Source organism: Gorilla gorilla, chromosome 11 (genome assembly GCF_029281585.2).
Source record: "Gorilla gorilla gorilla isolate KB3781 chromosome 11, NHGRI_mGorGor1-v2.1_pri, whole genome shotgun sequence".
Taxonomy (NCBI): Eukaryota; Metazoa; Chordata; class Mammalia; order Primates; family Hominidae; genus Gorilla; species Gorilla gorilla.
This window is the reverse complement of record NC_073235.2, coordinates 144,275,148-144,298,627: the sequence shown is the minus strand read 5'-3', so window position 1 is coordinate 144,298,627 and position 23,480 is coordinate 144,275,148. Positions and strand designations below refer to the sequence as shown.

The 23,480-nt window shown below is 50.0% G+C and overlaps 1 protein-coding gene across 2 annotated transcripts in view; it reads left to right on the top strand.

The window, feature by feature from the left end:
* Positions 1-23,480, top strand: part of THAP4 (THAP domain containing 4) — a 54,621-nt gene that overhangs the window by 6,377 nt on the left and 24,764 nt on the right. Inside the window, exon 1 of one of the 2 annotated variants that reach the window (XM_031007175.3) lies at positions 13,047-13,149. The exons of the other annotated variant lie outside the window; for it this stretch is intronic. Within the exon in view, the coding sequence (XP_030863035.1) occupies positions 13,146-13,149 (4 nt within the window). The 5' untranslated portion in view covers positions 13,047-13,145. Of the gene's footprint in view, positions 1-13,046; positions 13,150-23,480 lie in introns of those variants that run through there. 2 annotated transcript variants of the gene reach the window in all.

Here is a 23,480-nt window from a genome sequence, read left to right as displayed (position 1 = left end):
GTTTCACCATGTTGGCTACAGTTGTGAGCCACCACACCAGGCCTTCTCTCGGAATTTTTTTTTTTTTTTTGAGACGGAGTTTTGCTCTTGTTGCCCAGGCTGGAGTGCAATGGTGCAATCTTGGCTCACCGCAACCTCCACCTCCCGGGTTCAAGCGATTCTCCTGCCTCAGCCTCCCGAGTAGCTGGGATCACAGGCATGCGCCACCACACCCAGCTAATTTTGTATTTTTAGTAGAGACAGTGGTTTCTCCATGTTGGTCAGGCTGGTCTCAAACTCCCGACCTCAGGTGATCCACCCGCCTTGGCCTCCCAGCTTCTCTTGGAATTTTAAAGCTGTTTGTAGTTATCAGAGCTAATGCTGCTTTTGACAGCTTCTCTCTGTTCCTCTTGGTTAAACTTCCCGAAGTTTGTCTCCATTACAGGTTTTTTCAAACAGCCAGCCCTTCATGTCTGTGAGTTGTTGTTTATGCTGGTTAATCCTTACATCTTTTTACTTTCTTGGGTTTTTTCTTGTAGTTCTGGTTCCTGGCATGTTCCTTAACCCTGCAATGGAGGCTGTGGCTCTCCTGTTCCTTGGGCTGCGCGCCATGGATCTGCCTCTCTCTGCTTTTGTTGCTGTTCATTTCTGAGTCGTTTGTAATTCCAGCCTTGATGCCCCCTTTAACCCTGTGGTTATTTAAAAGGGTGTTGACAGATTTTTAAGTGCACACAGATTGGGCGAGGGGAGCTAATTTTTTTGTAGTTACTTTAAAATTTGATTGCATTAAGGTCTAATGGTAAGGACTGAAGGAGTTCTGCTTTTTGGAATCCTTTGAGACTTCACTGTGGCTAACACAGTCCCTTTTTGTGACTGTTGCAGTGTGGTGCTAGAAGAATGTGTCCTCACCACTCCTTGGTTACATTGTTCCCGCCTGAAGCTGGGCACTTGCTTACTTGTGTTAGTCAGCGGACCAGAGCGTCCCTAGCTTCTTGTCAGGCCCTCGGTCTGCTGATTTCCGAGAAAGGAGAGGTAGACCTCCCCTGTGGTTCTGGAGGTGCCCGTTTCTGCTTGTATGTCCAAGTTTTGCTTTCTGCCTCAAGACCATGCTGTTTGATGCATAAGTTTTCCTGTTACCAACACAAGAGACTCCTTTTTGTCCCATTTAACGTCTTATTTCTTCATTTCCTTATTTTCAACCTTTTCATCTTATTTTATAGTTATATTTTTAACTCAATCCAAAAGTCTTTTTGTAGAGTAATTTAGTCATTTACAATTGTGATTACTGATAAGTGGGAATTCGGGCCTACCTTTTTAATTTGTTAGGCTTCCTCACCGTTTTCTTATTATTCTTCTAGTGGATATGTTTCAATTTTCTCTTTTCTTTTTTTTTTTTTTAAGAGACAGGGCTTTGCTCTGTCACCCAGGCTGGAGTGTGGTGGTCCTATCACAGCTCACTGCAGCCTTGACCTCCTGGGCTCAAGCGATCCTCCCACCTCAGCCTCTCGAGTAGCTGGGACTACAGGCACATACCACCACATCCGGCTAATTTTTAAAATTTTTTGTAGCAATAGGGTCTTACTATGTTGCCTGGGCTGGTCTTGAACCCTTGGCTTCAAGCGATCTTCCCGTCTCAGCCTCCCAAAGCTCTGGGTTTACAATTGTGAGCCACTGTGCCCAGCCCATCTTTCAGTTTTAAAAACAAACACGTGAGCCCCTCTTTGTGTAACTGTTGAGAGCTGATCGGTCCTGTGTGCCACCTTCCCTAGGTGGAGGCTGTATGTCATCTTAGTTCCAGGTGCTTCTTATCCCCCCATCAAGCAACCATGATTATTAGATTGAAGTATACATTTTACTGGTTACTTTACCATTGTTTACTGTATCCAAGTTTTCCCTCCTTTTTGGCAGTATTTAATGACTTTTTTTTTTTTTTGAGACAATCTCAGACTGGAGTGCAGTGGCATGATCTCGGCTTACTGCGGCCACGACCCCCTGGGCTCCAGCGATCCTCTCACCTGAGCCTCCTGAGTAGCTGGGACTACAGGCATGTGCCATCGTGCCCGGCTAATTTTTTGTGTTTTTTTTGTTTTTTTTTTTTTGTTTGTTTTCTTTTTGTAGAGATGGGGTTTCGCCATGTTGGCCAGGTAAGCCACCGCACCCAGCCATGACTTTAAAAAAAAAAAAATCCTATTCCAGTACAGTTTTGAGGGGGGCGCTGGTGACTGTTGTGGCAGTCTCAGGGTAGATGGCGATGGCTCAGACTTTAGGGAGGGAGTGGCGGTGGTAGCAATGCTGGAGGACTGGCTGGGTTCAGGGGGTTGAGAAGCAAAAGAGCAGCAGGCCAGCTACAGGGATTAGGCTTGAGCACCTGGAGGATGCTGAGTGGGAGAGGCTTTTGGGGAGGAGCAGGAGATGGGGGTGAGGAAGGGAGTTTGAGATGCTCTTGGGCGCTGAGGCCAGAGTTTGAACAGGCAGTCTGAGGCCAGCAGCTGGCCTCTGGGATTTGGGCATGTGAGTGTGGGGGTGGAGGGCAGAGGTGTTTGAAGCCTTGGGGGGTCGAGTGTGGTTCTAGGCTGGGCTTCAGTGCCCAGCCCAGGAGCAGGCCTCGCTGAGAGAGGGGCAGCCGAGGCGGGTCCAGGGCAAGGCTGAGGGGTTGTTCAGGAAAGAAGGGTGCCCTGCTGTGCTGGGTGCTACTCTGACCAGAATGGAGAGAAGGGGGCTGGATGTGCCCCAGGATAGTGGAGAGAAGGGGGTTGGATGTGCTCCCAGGGTCGCTGGTTACTGGAATCTCACTGGAGAGGCCGGTGGAGCCGGGCGGAGAGGGGGCCAGTGATGAGGGGTCAGGGCCAGGTTTGGCCGTGAAGTGGAGTGAGGAAAGTAGACAGGAGCCAGAGGGAGTGTGGCTCCAAAGAGAGTGTGTCAGTGGGGAGGGCTGTGAAGGGCCAGGCTCCGGAGAGCAAGGGACAGGTGCAGGCACCACCCTGCATGCCTTGTGCCCCTCCAAAGGTGAGGCCAGGCCACGGCTGGGCATGCGGTGTGGGCACAGGGGTGGCAGGAGCGAGGGTGTGGTGGGGAGAGGACATCCTCTCCCTGGGGTTGCAGTCTGTCACACCGTCTGCCGCCGGCGTCGCAGGCCCTGGGGTCTGCACTCTGTGGTTCTCGCTGTCCGTGTGGATTTGTTCTTCAGTGACAGACTCTTTGGGTCATTCTTTAGGGATTTATGTGGAAAGGGCTACACATGTGTCTATTCAGCTCGTTAGCCAGTGTCTGCTTTTGGGCAGGTTCCCCAAACTGAAGGATGCGGGCCAGTGGGCTTCAGAGGTGGGTTGAAGCCACCCTCCAGAGGCAGTGCCCGGTGGCGTTCTGTGGACGTGGTGTTCTTCTCCTCCAGCAGCGATTCCTTGAGGGTACATTGTTAGCACGTCTATGAACCACGTTCGCGGTCTTGCTTGCCTGCTGAGTTATAAACATTCTTGATATGGTAAGGATACCAACGCCTGTTAAATATTATTCACCTGTTTCCTAAGTTCAGCAATTTAACACTTGCTTCAAAATCTGTTTTCTTTTTATTCCTTTATGGATTCATTATCTACATATAATTCTTGAAATCTGGATTTTCAAAATCCAAGTACAAAACAAGTGAACCTTAGTGTAAACTATGGACCCTATTTGTAGCAATGAATCAGTATTGATTCGTAACTTGAGACACACATACCCACACTAATGCAAGATGTTAATCATAGGGGAACAGGGCAGGGGGTGAGAGGGTGAAGGAATTCTCTGTACTACCTGCTGGATTTTTCTGTCCTAAAAACAATCTGTTAATAAATAATAAATGGAAGCTGAAGAGTTTGGAGAAGTGCAGACAAAACAGGAATGTCAGAAGAGTGATAAATGGTGAAACTAGGGACATGTGTGTGGATTTATTACACTATTCTGTTTAATTTGTAATGTTCAAGATTTTTCACAATATAAAGTTGTTCAAAAATCCAGATTAGCTGGGCTCAGTGACTCATGCCTGTAATCCCAACACTTTGGGAGGCTGAGGCAGGCAGATCACTTAAGGTCAAGAGTTTGAGACCAGCCTGGCCAACAGGATGAAGCCCCATCTCTACTAAAAATACAAAAATTAGCTGGGCATGGTGACACGTGCCTGTAATCCCAGCTTCTCAGGAGGCTGAGGCAGGAGGATCACTTGAACCCGGGAGGTGGAGGTTGCAGTGAGTCGAGATCACGCCACTGCACTCCATCCTGGGTGACAGAGCGAGACTCCGTCTAAAAAAAAAAAAAAACTGTTAAGAAATAGTAGAAAGAATAACAGTGTTTTTTTTCCTCCTTATGATGTGAGCTGTAGTGCTTTGTTGTTGTTTTTTGGTTTTTGGTTTTTTGTTTTGTTTTGTTTTTGTTTTTGTTTTGAGACGTAGTTTCGCTCTTGTTGCCCAGGCTAGAGTGCAATGGCAAGATCTAGGCTCACTGCAACCTCCGACTCCCTGGTTAAAGCAATTCTCCTGCCTCAGCCTCCCAAGTAGCTGGGATTACAGGCATGTGCCACCATGTCCAGCTAATTTTTGTATTTTTAGTAGAGATGGGATTTCACCATGTTGGCCAGGCTGATCTCGATCTCCTGACCTCATGATCCGCCTGCCTCAGCCTCCCAAAGTGCTGGGATTACAGGCGTGAACCACCAAGCTGTAGTTTTTTTATATGTCCTTTATCAAGTTGACAGAATTCCCATTTATTCCTGTTGCTGAGAGCTGTTATCATGAATGGGATGTTGGAATGTGTCAGATGATTTTTTGGCACCTATTAATGTGACCCTGTGATTTACGGTCAGGTGATTTGCCTGTTGATGTGACGGGTTACGTTAATCAGTTTTGGAGCACAGAGCCAGCCTTGCATACCTGGAATAGATCTCACTGGGTCATGGCAAATAATTCTTTTTATACATTTTTTTATTCAATCGCAAATGTTTTCTTAGAAATTTTTGCATCTGTGTTCATGAGAGATATTTGTCTGTAGTTTTCTTTTTTCTTTTCTTTTTTTTTCTTTTTCTTTTTTTTTTTTTTTGAGACGGAGTCTTGCTCTGTTGCCCAGGCTGGAGTGCAGTGGCACGATCTCAGCTCACTGCAAAAACCACCTCCCGGGTTCAAGCGATTCTCCTGCCTCAGCCTCTCTAGTAGCTGGGACCACAGGTGCCCGCCATGACGCCCGGCTAATTTTTTGTATTTTTTAGTAGAGACGGGATTTCACTGTGTTAGCCATGGATGGTCTGGATCTCCTGACCTCGTGATCTGCCTGCCTCGGCCTCCCAAAGTGCTGGGATTACAGGCGTGATCCACACACCTGGACTCTTTTTACTTTTTCCTTTTTTTTTTTTTTTTTTTTGAGACAGTGTCTCACTCTGTCACCCGGGCTGGAGTGCATAGTACAGAGGTGTGACCTCGGCTCACTGCTGCCTCAACTTCCTCGGCTCAGGTGACCCTCCTGCCACAGCCTTTCGAGTAGCTGGGACTATGGACACGTGCCGTCACACTGGCTAGTTTTTTAATATTTTTGTACAGACAGGGTCCCAGCCTGTTGCCCGGGCTGGTCTCAAACTCCTGGGTCCAAGTGATTCTCCCAGCTTGGCCTCTGAAAGTGTTGGGACTACAGGTGTGAGCCACCACACCCGGCCTGTAGTTTTCTTGTAGTGTGCGTGTTTTGGTATTAGGGCCCTGCTGGACACACAGAATGAGCTAGGAAGCATTTCCTCTGCTACTGTTTTCTGGTTTCATTTCTTCCTTGAATGCTTGGTAAAATCCACCAATGAAGCTAGCAGGGCTTGGTTCTTTCTGTTTTGGAAAGCTATTAATCCATTTCTTTAATAGATGCTGTGACATAATAAAAAAATACATTTAGTCTCTGCCCCAGAATATGGCACAGAGCTCCTAAAACCCTTGTCGTCTCCTGAGCAAAATGGTGCTCCGACCACCTTCCGTTCTCATAGTCGGTCTTTGCTCTGTTCATCATACAGAGCTCCTAATCCCTTGGAATGTTCTAATAAAGTGATTCTTGGGGGGCTCCCAGATGAGGGCTGCTCACCAGAAAGACCAAGCCATAAACAGAAGCTAGGGGCTTTGAGCCCCACCCCCTCCATCCTGCAGGAAGAGGAATGGGGTAGAGTTAATAATTGATCATGCCTATGTAATTAAGTCTCCATGAAAACTTCAGAACTACAGAATTTGGAGAGCTTCCAGGTTGGTGAACACATCTGTGTGCTGGATGAGGTGGTGGTGTACCCCAACTCCACAGGGACAGATGCCCCTTGCCCGAGACCCTTCCAGACCTCTCCCTGAGCTCTTCCTTTGACTGTTTATTTGTATCTTTTTTTTTTTTTTTTTGAGACAGAGTCTCACTGTGTTGCCAGGCTGGAGTACAGTGGTGCGATCTCGGCTCATTGCAACCTCCGCCTCCTGGGTTCAAGTGATTCTCCTGCCTCAGCCTCCCGAGTAGCTGGGAGTACAGGCACGCGCCACCACACCCAGCTAATTTTTTGTATTTTTAGTAGAGACCGTGTTTCACCTTGTTAGCCAGGATGGTCTCGATCTCCTGACCTCGTGATCTACCCGCCTCGGCCTCCCAAAGTGCTGGGATTACAGGCCTGAGCCACCACGCCTGGCTATTTGTGTCTTTTAAAATATCCTTTGTAATAGATTGGTGTCAGTAAATAAACTCTCTTTCTGGGTTCTGAGAGCCTTCTAGCAGATTATCCAACCCGGGGAAGGGGCTGTGGGAAGCCTGGATTTGTAGCCCAGTGGGGCAGAGGCTGTGAGTAACCTGGGACCCACTTGCCATCGTCCTTAGATGGGGGCAGCCTTGTGGGACTGAGCCCTTAACCTGTGGGATGTGCACGAACTCCAGTTCGTGTCAGAACTGAATTGACGTGCAGGACACCCAAATGGTATCAGAGAATTGGTCAGTGTGGGAAAAGACCTGCATGTGGCCACAGAAGTGTCCTGAGTGTGCGTATAGAGAAAAAGATTGTTTTTTTCCATGTATTCAATATAGGCCTGTTCAGATTATCTGTTTCTTCTTGTGTGAGTTTTGGTGGAGGTATCTTTCAGAGAATTGGTCCCTCTCATCTGTATGATTAAATTTGTGGGCATGGAAGTGTTTATGATGCTGCTCTATTAAGCTTTTAATGGCCATGGGATTAACAGTGATTGACCCCCTCCCTTCTTTTTTTTTAAATGATATCAATAATTTGTACCTTCTCTCTTTTTTTTTTTCCTTTTTTCTTTCTCGAGACAGGGTCTTGCTCTGACACCCAGGCTGAAGGGCACTGGTATGATTTCGGCTCACTGCAACCTCCGCCTCCTGAGCTGAGGTGATCCTCCCACTTAGCCTCCTAAGTAGCTGGGACTACAGATGCGTGCCACCATGCCCTGCTAATTTTTGTATGTTTTGTAGAGACAGGGTTTTGCCATGTTGCCCAAGCTGGTCTGGAACTCCTGAGCTCAAGCTATCTGCCTGGCTCAGCCTCCCAAAGTGCTGGGATTACAGGCGTGAGCCACCGTGCTGGCCTATCCCTTTACTTTTAATCTATGTTTTTTTTTCAAAGTGGGGTTTTTTTGTTGTTGTTTTATTTTTATTATTATTATTTTTTTTGACAGAGTCTCACTGTGTCACCAGGCTGGAGTGCTGTGGTGCAACGTTGGCTCACTGCAGCCTCCAACTCCCTGGTTCAAGTGATTCAGGAGGCCTTAGCCTCCTGAGTAGCTGGGATTACAGGCATGCACTACCACACCCAGCTAATTTTTGTATTTTTAGTAGAGACGGGGTTTCACCATGTTGGCCAGGGTGGTCTCGATCTCCTGACATTGCGATCCGCCCGCCTCAGCCTCCCAAAGTGCTGGGATTACAGCCGTGAGCCACCGTGCCCGGCCTCAAAGTGGGTTTCTTATAGTCAACATATATTCAGGGCCAGGTGAGGTGGCTCACACCTGTAATCTCAGCTTTGAGAGGCTGAGGTGTGAGGATTGCTTGAGCCCAGGAGTTTGAGACCAGCCTGGGCAACATAGTGAGACCCCATCTCTACAAAAAAAAAAAAATAAGAAAATTAGCTAGGCATGGTGATGCACACCTGTAGTCCCAGCTTCACAGGAGGCTGAGGTAGGAGGATCGCTTGAGCCCTGGAGGTTGAAGCTGCAGTGAGCCGTAATTATGCCACTGCACTCCAGCCTGGGAAACAGAACAAGACCCTATCTCAAAAAAAGAAAACTTTTTTTTTTTGTTTTCTGTTAGGTCAATTAAGAATAAGAAAAGATTTTATTTTACCTTCACTTACTTCTCTCTGATGCTCTCCCTTTTTTTACATACATTTTAGTTTCTGATGTATATCATATTCCTTCTCCCTGAAGAACTTTTAATATTTCTCAAAGGGAAGAGGTACTAGCAGTGAATTCTCTGTTTTTATTTAAAGAAATTTTTTTGTTTGTTTTTTGTTTTGTTTTGTTTGAGACAGAGCCTTGCTCTGTCGCCAGGCTGGGGTGCAGTGGCGTGATCATCTCAGCTCATTGCAACCTCCGCCTCCCAGGCTCAAGCAATTCTCCTGCCTCAGCCTCCCAAGTAGCTGGGATCACAGGCGCCCGCCACCAGCCCCAGTGTCGTATTTTTAGTAGAGACAGGGATTCACCACGTTGGCCAGACTGGTCTCGAACTCCTGACCTCAGGCGATCCACCCGCCTTGGCCTCCCAAAGTGTTGGGATTACAGGTGTGAGCCACTGCGCCCGGCCTAAATAAGTCTTTATATTGAGTTTCTTTTTCAGAGATTTAGAAAAAAATGGGAAAAAAGTAAGTTCTTTACTTCTCCTTTGCACCCGAAGAATAGTTTCACTGGATGTAGAGTTGCACGTTTTTGATTTGGTTTGGTTTTTTTTTTTTTGCTTGCGTGGTTTCTGACAAGTCTGCTGTAATTCTTATTCTTTCTGCTCTACATGTAAGGATTTTTTTTCCTTTTGATTCTCTTAGTCTTTGGTTTTCTGCAGTTTGAGTATGACATGCCTATGTGTAGATTCTTTGGTATTTATCTTGCTTGATGTTTTCCGAGCTTCCTGGATCTGTGGTTTGGTGTCATCGATAATTTTGGAAAACTCTGAACTATGGTTAATTCAAATACTTCTGCTCCTTTCATCTCTTTCTGGCATTCCCATTATGCTCATGTAACACTTTTGCCCCACAATTCTCCAATATTCTGATTTTTTTTTTCCGTTTTTTTCTCTTTGCATTTCAGTTTGGGAAGTTTCTATTGAGATATCTTCAACTCAGTGATTCTTTCTTCAGCCATATCCATCCTATTGATGAGCCGTTAGAGATTCTTCATTTCTGTTAGCATTTTTGGTTTGCAGCAATTTCCTTTTTGTTCTTTTGTCCATCACTCCTCTTACATTGCCCATGTTTTCTTGCCTATCACCCACTTTTTCCGTTAGAGCCCTTAGCATATTAATCGTACTGATTTTATTATTATTACTATTATTTTGAGATGGAGTCTTGCTGTGTTGCCCAGGCTGGAGTGCAGTGGCACAGTCTTGGCTCACTGCAACCTCTGCTTCCTGGGCTCAAGCAATTCTCCTACGTCAGCCTCCCGAGTAGCTGGGATTACAGGCACCCGCCACCACGCCCAGCTAATTTTTGTATTTTTAGTAGAGACGGGGTTTCACCATGTTGGCCAGGCTGGTCTCGAACTCCTGACCTCAAGTGATCCACCCACCTTGGCCTCCCAAAGTGCTGGGATTACAGAGGTGAGCCACTGTGCCCAAACTAACCAGTAATTTTAATTTCTCCGTGTGGTAATTCTAAAATCTCTGCCGTACCTGAGTCTGGTTCTGATGCTCACTCACTCTCTTCAGATTTTTTTTTTTGCCTTTTAGCATGTCTCGTAATTTTTGGTTGCGAAGTAGACATGAAATATCAGATCCAGCCGTGTGCTACATGATGATGTTTTGGTCAATGACAGACCACATACACCATGGTAGTCCCGTAAGATTATAATGGAGCTGAAAGAGTCCTGTCACCTAGTGACATTGTAGCCATTGTAACATCGTAGTACAATTTTTTTTAATCGATTTAGTGTAGCCTCTGTGCAGTATTGAGAAAGTCTACCATAGTGTACAGTCATCTCCCAGGCCTTCGCATTCACTCACTGCCTCAGTCACTGCCTCAGTCACCGACTCACTCACCCTTCAGTCACCGACTCACTCACCTTTCAGTCACCGACTCACTCACTGACTCACTCACCAACTCACTCACCCCTCACTCATCCCTCACTCACTGACTCACTCACCGACTCACTCACCCCTCACTCACCCCTCACTCCTCACTCACCGACTCACTCACCCCTCACTGACTCACTCACCGACTCACTCACCCCTCACTCACCCCTCACTCACCGACTCACTCACCCCTCACCCCTCAGTCACCGACTCACTCACTGACTCACTCACCAACTCACTCACCCCTCACCCCTCACTCACGACTCACTCACCCCTCACTGACTCACTCACCGACTCACTCACCCCTCACTCACCCCTCACTCACCGACTCACTCACCCCTCACCCCTCAGTCACCGACTCACTCACCAACTCACTCACCCCTCACCCCTCACTCACCGACTCACTCACCCCTCACCCCTCACTCACTGACTCACTCACCCCTCACTCACTGACTCACTCACCCCCACTCAGTGACTCACTCACCCCTCACTCACCGACTCACTCACCCCTCACTCACCGACTCACTCACCCCTCACCCCTCACTCACTGACTCACTCACCCCTCACTCACTGACTCACTCACCCCCACTCAGTGACTCACTCACCCCTCACTCACCGACTCACTCACCCCTCACCCCTCACTCACTGACTCACTCACCCCTCACTCACCGACTCACCCAGAGCAACTGCCCATGCTGCACACTCCAATGCTGGTAAGTGCCTTATGCAGGTGAACCATTTTTTGTCTCTTATGCCATATTTTTACTGTAGGTTTTCTATGTTTAGATGTGTTTTAGGTACACACACACTTGGCACTGTGTTACAACTGCCTACAGTATTCAGTAACACACTGGGGTGTGTAGCCTGGGAGCACAGGTTGTGCCATACAGCCTAGGTGCGTGGTACGCGGTAAGTGCACTCTGTGACGTTTGTACAATGATGAACTTGCCTCATGACGTGTTTGTCAACGCATCCTCCATCAGTAAGTGCTGCTTGACTGAAAGGTGAAGTAAGTGTGCCTTGTTTGGAAGGCATCCATCCCCTTAACCTGGCTGGCACTCGGGCTGTGTTTAATCCTGCAGTGGCTGTAAAATTCCTCGAGTGTCCTTGTTTTGTCTCCCTGTTGTCGTGGAGTTTCTCTGAGCATGCCTTCCACAGCCTGCGCCTGAGCCCTTTCCACTCCCACCCAGGATGTTTTGCTGGAGCCTGCAGGGCTGGGAGGGGAAGCAGGCTCCAGCCTGTGACTCGATTTAAGCCCTTCAGTGGCCTGTGTCCCTGAGCCGTGACCTTCACACGTGTCTTTCCCTTTCTCCTCCCCGCTTGGGTGAGACGGAAGACTGGTGGGGCTGGAGCAGTGAAATGCCCTTCCCAGCTGAGATGAGGTCCTGGTGAAGTCGGCTTCACTACAGAGCAGGCCTGGCCTTTGCCTGGAGAACGCGCGGGGCTCATTTCAAGGTGGTCACCTCCCCCTCCTCATCCCAGAGACATGAGGTGTTTTTTTTTTTCTTGGCTTTTCATGGGGAGAACCTGATGGGGTTCCTGGAGGTGAAACCTATGAAAATGTAAGACCCCAGGAGATTCTCACACCTGCCATGTTCAGCCTCCAGCATTTTGTCCAAATCAAGTTCCCACCAGTTCCTTCCCCTGTAGACTGTAGATTCTGCTCCACGTAAGCTGATCTCACTGCTATTCTCTGTGGCAGGAGAGACATCTGTGTCCTCACTTCCTTATGGATCCAAGAAAAGTTGTTGATTTTCACTTCTTTCAGTGTTTTTTGCTGTTGTTTTAAGGTTGTGGTATATGACTCCTAAGCTCTTTACATGTGAGAGTGGAAACCGGAAGCTTACTCCCCACCCATTATTTTTCGGTTATTGCTAGCGTGTGGGAAAGCTACCAATTTTAGTAATTGGCCATCTTATCAAATTCACTTGTAGATTCTAATAGTTCTTCAATTGAGACTCGGATTAACGAGGAAATCAAACATAACATTTGCAAATTATTTGTATCCACTTTATTGCCTTTTTATATTTTATAGAAATACTTGCTGTATTTTCTCTCCATCATGATTTCTGTTTTTCCCCTGGGCATGCAACTCCTTCCGTTTCATGGTTGATAAGTTGAGGGCCTTGATGTCACTTTAAAACAACAGTTCCCTGCTGGTATGCCTTGTCAGTGGACCCAAACATATCACGGTGTTCCTGGACAGCTCCTCCCCACCTTGGGACAGCTGGTGCGGGCCGTGCACCCTCAGCTTCCATGCACCCTGTTGTACTAAGCAGTAAGTGTCCCTTTCTGTGTGTGCCTTGGCAGGAAACACCGTGTCACTAACACAAAGAGATGTGAGGGTGGGAGCTCCAGGAAGGAGCCGTCCCCAGGTCCTAGTGGGTGCATTTGCTCACTTCCTGTCCTGGGTTCCCGGGCCGCTTGCCAGGAGACAGGACAGTCTCTGAGCCTCCATGTCCAGGTGAAGATGAGTCTCCAGCCACCCTCTAGGAGACAGAAAAGGACATGCCAGGGGTGGCCAGAGGGACTGCTCTGGAGAGAGAAAGCATTTAGGATGTGCCTGGCTCTGTGGTGTTGCCTTCCTCTGCTGTAGCTGGTGGAGGAGGCTGAGGGTAGAAGCCGCACTCGTCACTCCGCCCAGACCTCTGGCCAGTCCCTCTTTCATAAAATTCACCTAACCTCCAAAGCTCCTTCCAGCTCTGAAATTCTGTGATCTGGGCTGTCATTGTCTTTTACTTTCTTCTGAGACATGATCTTTCATAGTGGAACTACAATTCCCAGAATGCACCGTTTAAAGTTAGCATTCACTTCCTGCAGAGCCATTAAGAGCCAGGTGCAAACATTTCCCGTCAATTGGCAGAAAACAACCTTGAGGAACCTTGACGAGTGTCCGGAGTTTAGAAAACTTAGGGATGGGTAAGCCTGCTTTCAGTGTCTTGGGCCAAAACATGAAAATTTAAATTTCTTGCAGGAAATTTAAATTTTTGTTTTTGTGTTTTGGTTGAGATTTTAATAAAAGAAAAATGAAATCAGAAAAGAAATGCCTAGAAAAGCCTGTCTGGTTTATTTAAAGAGGTGGAAAGTGACAAATAGACTAGGTCCTTTATAGTATTTTTTGTTTCATGTTTAAATTTATTTTTTTCTAATGAAGTATAATTTACAGAGAGTAAAATACACAGATATTGAGGTCACAGTTTGATGGATCTTAACATATATCTAGGCTCAAGTAACCTGATGTTTGGATTCTAAAATTCTCTTACTGGTCGTCCTCACCCCCACCCATGCTTCAGTGACAACAAGGAGGGACAGTGGCTAGGCTGCTGCCACGTTCCGCGCGGCCCGAAGTGGTGGAGGGTGCAGGGGGAGCGGCCCCAGGAGCAGGTTAACCTGGTGAGGTGCAGCGTAGCCAGAAGGAGGCGCCGCCGCTGCTTGTTTACTGCCTGACCTGTTGTCCCTGTCCAAATTAAACTCCATTAAGATTCAGAGCAAATAACAGCAAGCCGGGAGGGCGACAGGAAGGGAAGTATTTCTCATAGCCATTAGATGCTCACAGCCATAAGCCTCCATCTAGTTGCTTAGCCACGTGCTCCTTCCTTTCCAGTCTGATGTTATTTTTTCTACTCAAAAGCGTTTCTTCTGAATTTCAGAGCTATCTTAGAATTCTCTAGTTTTTTAAAAAGAAATTGCCACATAAGTGCTGCGTCCTGTCCTGTCCCCAACTGTGGTGTGGGCCCTGTGCCCCCGAAGCAGCAGCCGCCTGCAGGGTAGCTTCTCTCCAGGGCCTGCGGGACTTGCTTCCCTGACCTGGCATGCACATAGCAAAGTCCACTCAAAAGCTCACTTTTAGCCAGAATTTTTGAGGCAGCCTCTCCCTACCTGCTCTTACCGGGACACCATCCCCCTGCTCAGGTGCCACTGCTTACCCGCTCTGTGGTGGGCCTCTCTGGTCCTGATGCCAGGGCTCGCCCTCAGCTCTCGTGCGCCTGCACCCGCCCTTCTCACTGATGTCACGGGTTGCCTTCCAAGCTGCCAGCAATGCCAGCTGCTGGCCATCTCCAGCCCACCCATCCCTCTCATCTCACTCTCATTTCCATCTCCCTTGGGCTAGTCGTCGAGGCAGAAGGCCCGGGCCACATCCCTCCTACGTAAAAGGTGCTGGCCCATCCAGGCCCACTTGGGGGAATAGATGGTCCAGTTCAACTTGACCAGACTTCAGATAAGCCCAGTTCTTCCGAGGAGCCAGCTGTGCTCACCTGTCCTTGCCAGCCCCCTGACCGAGTTCTCCCAGGCGTCTTGTGGCAGGGGCTCTGGGCTGCTCCAGCTGCAGGACTGGGGCAGAGTGTGTCCCCATGGGCGCCCTCCTTGCTTCCAGGCCAGCCGGGCTGGGCCTGTGTCTAGAACGAGCTCCCCAGCATCCTGAGGAACGCGAAACCTACTCAGAAACACGGCTGAGGGCGGCGAAGAGCTCTCCTGATGTGTCGGGAACCGTGGGCTTGGGGCATGGGGATGTGCTGGGTGGCCGCCAGTGGCGTCCTCACTCCCACCTGGGAGAAGAGAGGAGTGAAGAAGAGAGGTGGGAGGCGAGAGGCACCGGGCAGGGCGCTGTGTGTGGCTCCAGCCCTCTCTGGCCCTCTGCACCTGCCCCAAGGTATGCGACTCACACCACAGTGGTGTCATTTGTTTTAATTTGAACAGATGTTTAGAAATTGGGATATTTTAGCCTAAAATCAGCTTCTGGCTTTTCTCGAAATATTAGATCTGCGGTAGGGGCTGCAGCTTGGATGGCAGCAGACCCTGGGGCCAGGAGCCAAGGCCCTGAGCTGTGAGGCCGACCTCACTCCCCACCACATCCCCTGCTCTGAGGCCACCCAAAATCCTGTGCTCAGTAACATAGTAAACACTCTTGGGATAAAATGCTTTTAGTTTTTTTAAGTTTTCTGCTTTTTGAAATATTAATTGTTTGGGGAGGTTTTTCTTTATAACATTTTTATTGAGGTATAATTCGCATAAGTGAAACACAAGCTCCTAGGTGTTCCCGTGGTGAGTTTTGGCAGGTGCAGGCGCTTGTGCAGCCACACCCACGTCCAGCGGTCCAGGTTCTCCTTTGCACTCCCCTCCAAGCCCCTCCCTGTCACCGTTCGGATTCCCCACCCTCCATCCTTTCTGCCTGATCTCGAATTTCATCTAATTGGAATCATAGAAAATATACGTTTTTGTCTGGCTTCTTTCTTTTCGCACAGTGTTTTCAAGGGACACCTGATTCATTTTCATTTCTAGTCTCACTGCATTGTGATCAGACAGTAGACTTCTTTCTGCTTTCTGGAACTTACAGGCTTTCTTTGACCATTTAGAAGGCCAGTTTGCGTGACTGTTCCAGAGGAACTTGAAGAAGGCATTCCTTAGTTGTTTGTTTTTTTTGTTTTTGTTTTGAGACGGAGTTTCGCTCTTGTCACCCAGGCTGGAGTGCAATGGTGCAATCTCGGCTCACCGCAACCTCCGCCTCCCAGTTTCAAGCGATTCTCCTGCCTCAGCCTCCCGAGTAGCTGGGATTACAGGCACACGCCACCACACCCGGCTAATTTTTTGTGTGTTTTTAGTAGAGATGGGGTTTCATCATGTTGGTCAGGCTGGTCTCGAACTCCTGACCTCAGGTGATCCACCCACTTCAGCCTCCCAAAGTGCTGGGATTACAGGCGTGAGCCACTGCGCCCGGCGGTATTCCCTAGTTTTAAGCTACAGAGTTCAATATGTATCAGTCAGAACTACCTTATTAATTATATTATTTGGGAATTTTGTTTTATTTGTATTCATTCAGACTTAGAGGTGAATTGCAATTTCATTTAGTTTCTTTCTCTCGACATCTTCGTGTGTCATCAGTAATTTCTGCTTTATAGATGTTGCTGTGCTTGGTGCATGAGGATCCCTCACGGTTACGTCTTCATTGTGCGTTCTGCCCTTCATTCGGGAGAGCCATTCTTTGTCTAGTTCCATGCATTTTACGTGATGCTAAGATTGGGAAGCCTGCTTCCTTATTGCTTATTGCCCAGCTTTCTGGACTCTCTCTCTGAATTGCTTTATTTTAGGTGCATCTCTCATTTACAGCAAAAGAGGTGAGGGTCTTGCTTTGTGGTCCAATCTGAAAAGCCTTTTTTTTTTTTCCTCAAGGCAGGGTGTCTCTCCAGTTGCCCAGACTGGAGTGCAGTGGCGCGATCTTGGCTCACTGCAGCCTCAACCTCCTGGGCGCAAGTGATTCTCCCCACCTACCCTCCCAAGTAGCGGGGGCTACAGACACGCACCACCATGCCTGGCTAATTTTTTTGTATTTCTGGTAGAGATGGGGTTTCACTATGTTGCCCAGGCTGGTCTCGAATTTCTGGACTCAAGCAATCCACCCACCTCAGTCTCTCAAAGTTTTGGGATTACAGGTATGAGCCATCATGCCCGGCCCTGAAAAGCTTTTTCATATGTAAGTTCAAGCATTTTTAGTCTTGGTTCTGTCATCTTATTTTATATTACGCTTCTTGTGTTTTACTTTTTTTTGTTTTGTTTTTGTTTTGTTTCTGAGACAGGGTCTCGCTCTGTCACCCAGGTTGGAGTGTAGTGATGTGCTCTCGGCTCATTGCGATCTCTGCCTCCCAGGCCCAAGTGATCCTCCCACCTCAGCCTCCTGAGTAGCTGGGACGACAGGCACGTGCCACCACGCCCAGCCAATTTTTTGTAGTTCTGGTAGAGACAGTGTTTTGCTATGTTGCCTGGGCTGGTCTCAAACTCCTGAGCTCAGGCGATCCACCCTCCTCGGCCTCCCAAAGGGCTGGGATTACAGATGTGAGCCACTGCGACCGGCCCAGTTTTTAAAATGAAATCTTCCACTGCTACTTCATGTGTAAGCCTCTGTGGTGTCAGCGCTCAGGGACAAGACCAGTGGGGAGTTCTGCCCCTTCAAGGGTCCTATGAGTTGAGTGTCATGCCTGTACGACCAGGCATCTACCACCTATAACCAGTTTTTTTGTTGTTGTTTCTATAACCGCTTTTTTTTTTTTTTTTTTGGCTTAGTACATTCAGTGTTTACAGAGGTTTCTTTCTGCATCATTTCCCTATTGTCTCCTGATGACATCCAGCTGCTGGTAATGTCCTCAGGGAGAAGACATAGAAACAAAGCTCCTTGCGTGCTGAGGGTTGAAAACTCCATTCCTGCACTGTCGAAAAGGTCTAGAGAATGAGTCTCTTATGTAGTTTAATATTTTCTAATAGCTACATTAAAAAGGTAAAAAGAAACAAGTGAAATCGATTTTAATAATATATTTTATTTAACCTGATATTATCTAAAAATTATTTCAACAGGCAACCACCCATAATATAAGATTATTGAATTATTTGAAGACTTTTTGGACTGAGTTTTCGGAATCTAGTTTGTAGCTCCCACTCACTGCACGTGTCAGTGAGCCAGCTCACGCGCCTGCGATCTGGAAGGATCGCTGTGGCCAGCCGTAGCATCCTTGCCACTCACCTTCCCTCCTCATGCGCCTTCTACGTGTGACTCTAGCATCTTCTGCCACAGAACGCAGCTGTGGAGAAACACTGACCCATGTTCTGTCTCTGTAGATGTGTGTGTTCTGCACCTTTCACAGAAATGGAATTGCAGAATATGTGCTCTTTTGAGCCTGATTGCTTTCATATGGCGTGTTGTCAAGGGTCATTTGAATTGCAGCTTATATTAGTGCTTCATTTTTATGGCCAAATAACATTCCATTGTCTGGATATACTGCAGTTTGTTTACTCATTGGTTGACGGACATCTGTGTTGTTTCCACTTTGGGGCTGTTGGGAACGGTGGTGCTGTAAACATTCATGGGCAGCGTCCTGTGGGGACAGGTGTGTCATTTCTGCTGGGTATGCATGTCTCCAGGAGTGGCAGTCCTGGGCCACTGCTCCACGCTTAACCTCTCAGGCACATGCCAGATGGTCTTCACTAGGCTGTGCCAGTTCACGTCCCCATCAGCAGTGTGCCAGGCGTTCCCGTCCTTCCAACTTTGTTTCCATTTCTCTATCTTTTGTCTTTTTTTTAACTCATTTCTGTCCTCTGTGTTCCGCTGTGTTTCCCGGTGTTTGTTTCTCCCTGTGCTGCTTCCAATCTCCACTTCATTTGGGTGGTGGCTTGATTTTTTTTCTTTTACTTTCTCGACTTCTGCCAGGTCACATTTCACCTTCTCCTCTTTCCTTGCCGTTTCTCTCCTGAGTTGTTACATGTTTAGTTAGTGGTCGTTCTTCATGGAGCAGCTTCATTCAACTACTTGGGAGGCTGAGGCGGGAGAATCACTTGAGCCCCAGTGGTCAAGGCCGCAGTGAACCGTATTCATGCCACTGCACTCCAGCCTGGGTGACTGAGCAAGACCCTTTCTATTAGTTTCACCTTTGCCCCATCAACATTTTGCAGTTTGTATGTTTTACTGCTCTTGTTCACACTTGGTGTCTTGTCACCTTTTGTCCATCTCTGAACTCAGGCAGTGTCTTAGAGTCCATTAGTCCATTGCTGGAGAAGCAGAAGGTCTTCAGGAGCAGCACGCCTTTCTTTCTTAATTTTTTTTTTTTTTTTTGGAGACAGAGTCTCACCCTGTCACCCAGGCTGGAGTGCAGTGGCACAATCTCGGCTCACTGCAACCTCTGCCTCCGGGGTTCAAGTGATTCTCCTGCCTCAGCCTCCCTAGTAGCTGGGACTACAGGCACCCGCCACCACGCCCGGCTAGTTTTTTTATATTTTTAGTAGAGACGGGATTTCACCATGTTGGCCAGGCTGGTCTCGAACTCCTGACCTCAGATGATCCACCCGCCTTGGCCTCCCAAAGTGCTGGGATTACAGGCGTGAGCCGCTGCGCCCAGCCGGCAGCACCCCTTTCTTTCGGAGTGGCGCATTACTTCTCTGTGGCGGGTGGTGGGTAACCCTGCATGGAGGCCAGCCTGGCCCTTCAGCACCTGGGCGAACACCTGGGGTGTCCTGGGCGGACGCGTGGGGTGCCCTGGGCCTGCTGTTTGCAGGAGCTCCCTGTGGCAGAGCGGGGGCCAGAAGAGCCTCCAGGCTTCCCAAGTCCAGGGCTCCCCACTCCGCCCCAGGCCTCTGAGCCAGGCCAGACCCTGAGGCTTCTCAGGGGCCACCCCCCCAGCTCCCAGAGGCCCCTCCTGTCCTCCAGCAAGGCACTGACCCACCACTTCCCACAGCATCCATATGTGTGTTTTGGTGGCTGTGGGTTGTATCTGTGACCTATTTTCCCTCAAAATCAAGTTCAGGGAAAAGGTTTTTTCGTTATTTTTGTTTTTTTTAATTCTTGGGAGGGAAGGTGATAATATTGTTACTTACCTGAGGGTCCCCCTCGGAGACCCCCAGAGACTGGTTTTAAGGGAAGAAAGAGTAAGATCCCTTTCTGTGTCTCTGTCTCTGGCCCCATCCCCGTGACTCTCTGGCCCTGTCTCTCTGTCTCTGTGTCTCTGTCCCCGTCCCGTCTCTCGCTGTCCCTGGCTCTGTCCGTCTGTCTTCCCCATTTAAGGAGCGCCTCCTCTCCGGTCCCCTCTGAGGAGCGCTGGATGGAGGACAGGGCCTCCCGGAGAGGACTCCACGGTGGGTGGTGGGAGGGAAAGACCAGGGGGAGGCAGAGGCTGCCGGTGAGAGGCGTCTGCCAAGTAGATGGGGGGCCGGGAGAAGACCCCGTGGCTGGGGAAGCAGGAGTGGGGAGGGCGGGGGCTCCGGGCCGAGGGGCGCGGTCGCTGTGGTCTGTGGAGGGGCTGGCGAGGCTCCCGCCTCTGCTCTTGCTGGAGGTCTTGAGTGAGCCCTGTGACGCCTGCTAGGTGAGGTGGCAGCCAGTGAGCGCGCCCCACCGCCCAGCGCCGCCCAGCCTCCGCCCTGACGCCTCTGCCGCTCCCCAAACAGGGCGCGGTGGCGTGACCCTGGCGCTAGGGGGCGAGCGCGGCCCTCCCGGTCCTGCAGGCGCAAGAGAGGGCGGAGATGCGGCGCCTGAGGCGGGGCTGCGCTTCCGGGGCGGGGCCGGCGGAGGCTGGAGGGGGCAGCCCGGGAGCAGAGGCGGGACTTGCGGCGCGTGCCCCCCACCCCAGCCCGGGGCTGTCCTGCCCCGTGGGGAATGTGAGGGCCATGCCCGGCGCCGCGGCCCTGGTGCCCCTGTTCCACTGGGACCCTGGGGGGCGCCGCCAGGCCCCTTGGCGTCTTCCTCGGGGCCCTCGGGACACAGGGGCCGGTGGTGGCCGTGCCGGGGACTCGGGCGTGAGGGGTGGAGATCGCGGCCTCGGTGCAGCAGCTCAGAACCTGGACTCTGGATCGCTGCTCCCCAGCGCACGGGGTGCCGCTTCCCACAGGGTTCAGCTCCCATGCAGGCTGCGCTCACCAGTGGAAGTGGATCCACCCGGTCCCAGGAGAGCCAGAGCCCCGTGGCAGTCGCTGTGGGGTGTGCTCCGCACAGGCCAGAGAGCCGGCCCAAAAACCTGAGGTTTGCAAAGCCTCTTTCTTTCTTTTCTTTTTTTTTTTTTTTTTTGAGAAAACGTCTCTGTCGCCCAGGCTGGAGAGCAGTGGCACGACCTCGGCTCACTGCAACCTCCGCCTCCCGGGTTCAAGCAATTCTTGTACCTCAGCCTCCCGAGTAGCTGGGATTACAGGCGTGCGCCACCACGCCCGGCTAATTTTTGTATTTTTAATAGAGACAGGGTTTCACCGTGTTGGCCACGCTGGTCTCAGACTCCTGACCTGAGGTGATCTGCCCGTCTCGGCATCCCAAAGTGCTGGGATTACAGGTTCAGTGAGCCATTGCGCCTGGTGCTGAGCTGGATAAAGTCTACCAAACTGAAAGGTCTCCAAGGCTATAGCTGGCTGTCTGAGAAATTATGGTGTTTGTTTAGCCCATCTTAGGACTTGGGCTATCCCAGGTGACTGAGTTTTGCTGTTTCACACCTCCCAAGGTTCTTCTCATTCTTCCTTTTCTCCATTAATGGTAACTTGTCTTCTCAGTTGCTCAGGCCAGAAACCTCCGTTACCATCTTTTCTTACGTGTTTCACATCCAAACCATCAGCACATCCGGGTGGCTCTGACTTCAAGATAGATCCAGAATCTAGATCCTTTCCACTGCCTCCACCACGGCCACCTGGCCCAGGCCACCCTCCTCTGTCACCAGGGTTTTTGCCATTGCCCTCCCTGGCTTCCCGTGGTTGCAGTCAGAGACCTCGTCCCTCCCACTCAGCCTTCTCGAGGGCTTCTGTCTGCTCAGAGTCAAGGTCACGGCCCTTCCGAGGGGTGAGGATCTCCTTCCCCCGGCCACACTGGCCTCCTGTTCCTCTCCAGCAAGACCAGGCCTGCACACCCAGGACCTCCGTCTCTGGCACTTCCACCTGGTCTGCTCTTCTCCAGGGTAGCTGCAGGGACCCTGATCCCCTGCCTGGTCTGTGCACACTTCTCAGGGAGGGTGTCCTTGTCCCTTTTGGGTAGGTTTTCACAGTGCCCCACAGCCCTGTCTCCCTTTCTGCCTCATCTCCTAATGTACATTCAGCTCTGCATCATTCACTCATTTCTTGTGTATTGTCTGCCCTCGCTAGGATGTGTGCTCCGTAGGGATGTATGACTGTTCCGTTAGCTTCTCCCTGGAAGAGTGTCCAGCACGCTGAATGATGAAAGAATTGATCAGCTATGATAGATCACAAGCCTCGTTCCAGAGGCCACACATTGGATTCAGAAGCTTCTATTCCTTATCTCTGTGAAAGATTGCAACGAAAATCTTGATTTAAAAATTCTCTTATTGTCTAATTAGGAAAGTTTTATTGAAGTCCAAATATTCCCATCGTCACCTTCCCACTTTTCACAGGGAGTTTGAGGAGGAAATACTGATATAAAAGATTTTTAAATCATCATTTAAAAAAAAACAAAAAAGGAAATACTGAAAGACCACAGGCCAGTCTGGAAAAGGAGCGGACTCTCCCATTCTCCTGCTTCAGGGCACCTACGTTTGCCCTGTGCAGCCAGCATGCAGAGTGCTCATTACCTGCTTTCCACCCTCGGTTCTCACTCTGGGCCCCAGGGCTCGGCCACTGGGCCAGGCCACATGTGCGGCCCTCCTCGGTTCCAAGCTGTTCTTGGACGTGGTCTCCTCTACCCCCAGAGCCTTTGCTTTCCTTTCCCCAGATCTTCTTTTCCCAGACTTCCTGGAATTTATAATCCAAAGGTGGTGTAATTTCAGAAGCTGCGATGGTTCCAAGAACTCCTGTCCCCGTCAGTCCGTCTTCTGCTTGCGCGGGCCTGGAGGAGACACTGGGGGTCAGTCCGATCCTGTCCCCGTCGGTCCGTCTTCTGCTTGTGCGGGCCTGGAGGAGACACTGGGGGTCAGTCCTGATCCCGTCCCCATCAGTCTGTCTTCTGCTTGTGCGGGCCTGGAGGAGACGCCAGGGGTCAGTCCTGATCCTGTCCCCGTCAGCCGTCTTCTGCTTGCGCGGGCCTGAAGGAGACACTGGGGGTCAGTCCGATCCTGTCCCTGTCAGTCCGTCTTCTGCTTGCACGGGCCTGGAGGAGACACTGGGGGTCAGTCCTGATCCCGTCCCCATCAGTCTGTCTTCTGCTTGTGCGGGCCTGGAGGAGACGCCAGGGGTCAGTCCTGATCCTGTCCCCGTCAGTCCGTCTTCTGCTTGCGCGGGCCTGGAGGAGACGCTGGGGGTCAGTCCTGATGTGCAGGCCGGTCTCTGTGCTTGGGCATCTTTGGGCTCCGTAGATGAGGCTTGTGCGGCCACAGAGCTGCTTCTGTCCCTGCTGCTGCTCCTGAGTGTCAGTGTCCGTTCTGTCAATTGAAGCACTGAGACTTGAGGGTTAAGCAGGCCTGGGAAGCAGGTCTTTGGGATTGCCTCTGGGGATCAGTCCTTCTCTTCCAGCGCCCTTGATGGGTAGCATGCAGTGGGGCTTTCCTGTGGTCCCCGCACAGGTCTCCCTTAGAAAATGAGTAAGAGCAGGGCCTGTGCATCCAGCCAGGGTGAGGATCATGTGAGTGAATCCTGAAAAGCCGCTCGGGAGCACCCAGTCCTTGCTGAGCGAGGCAGGAAGCAGGGGTCCCTTTGAGTTCGCCCAGCAGAACAGCCAACCCAGCGGCCCCTCCCTGCTGTCCTGTCACTGCACTCCCACCTCTGAGTTCCAGGCCTGTGGCATCATCCTTCACACTTAGTGGGATGAGAGACTGAACCCCACAGGAGACCTTCTAAAGGGGTCTCCTGGCCAC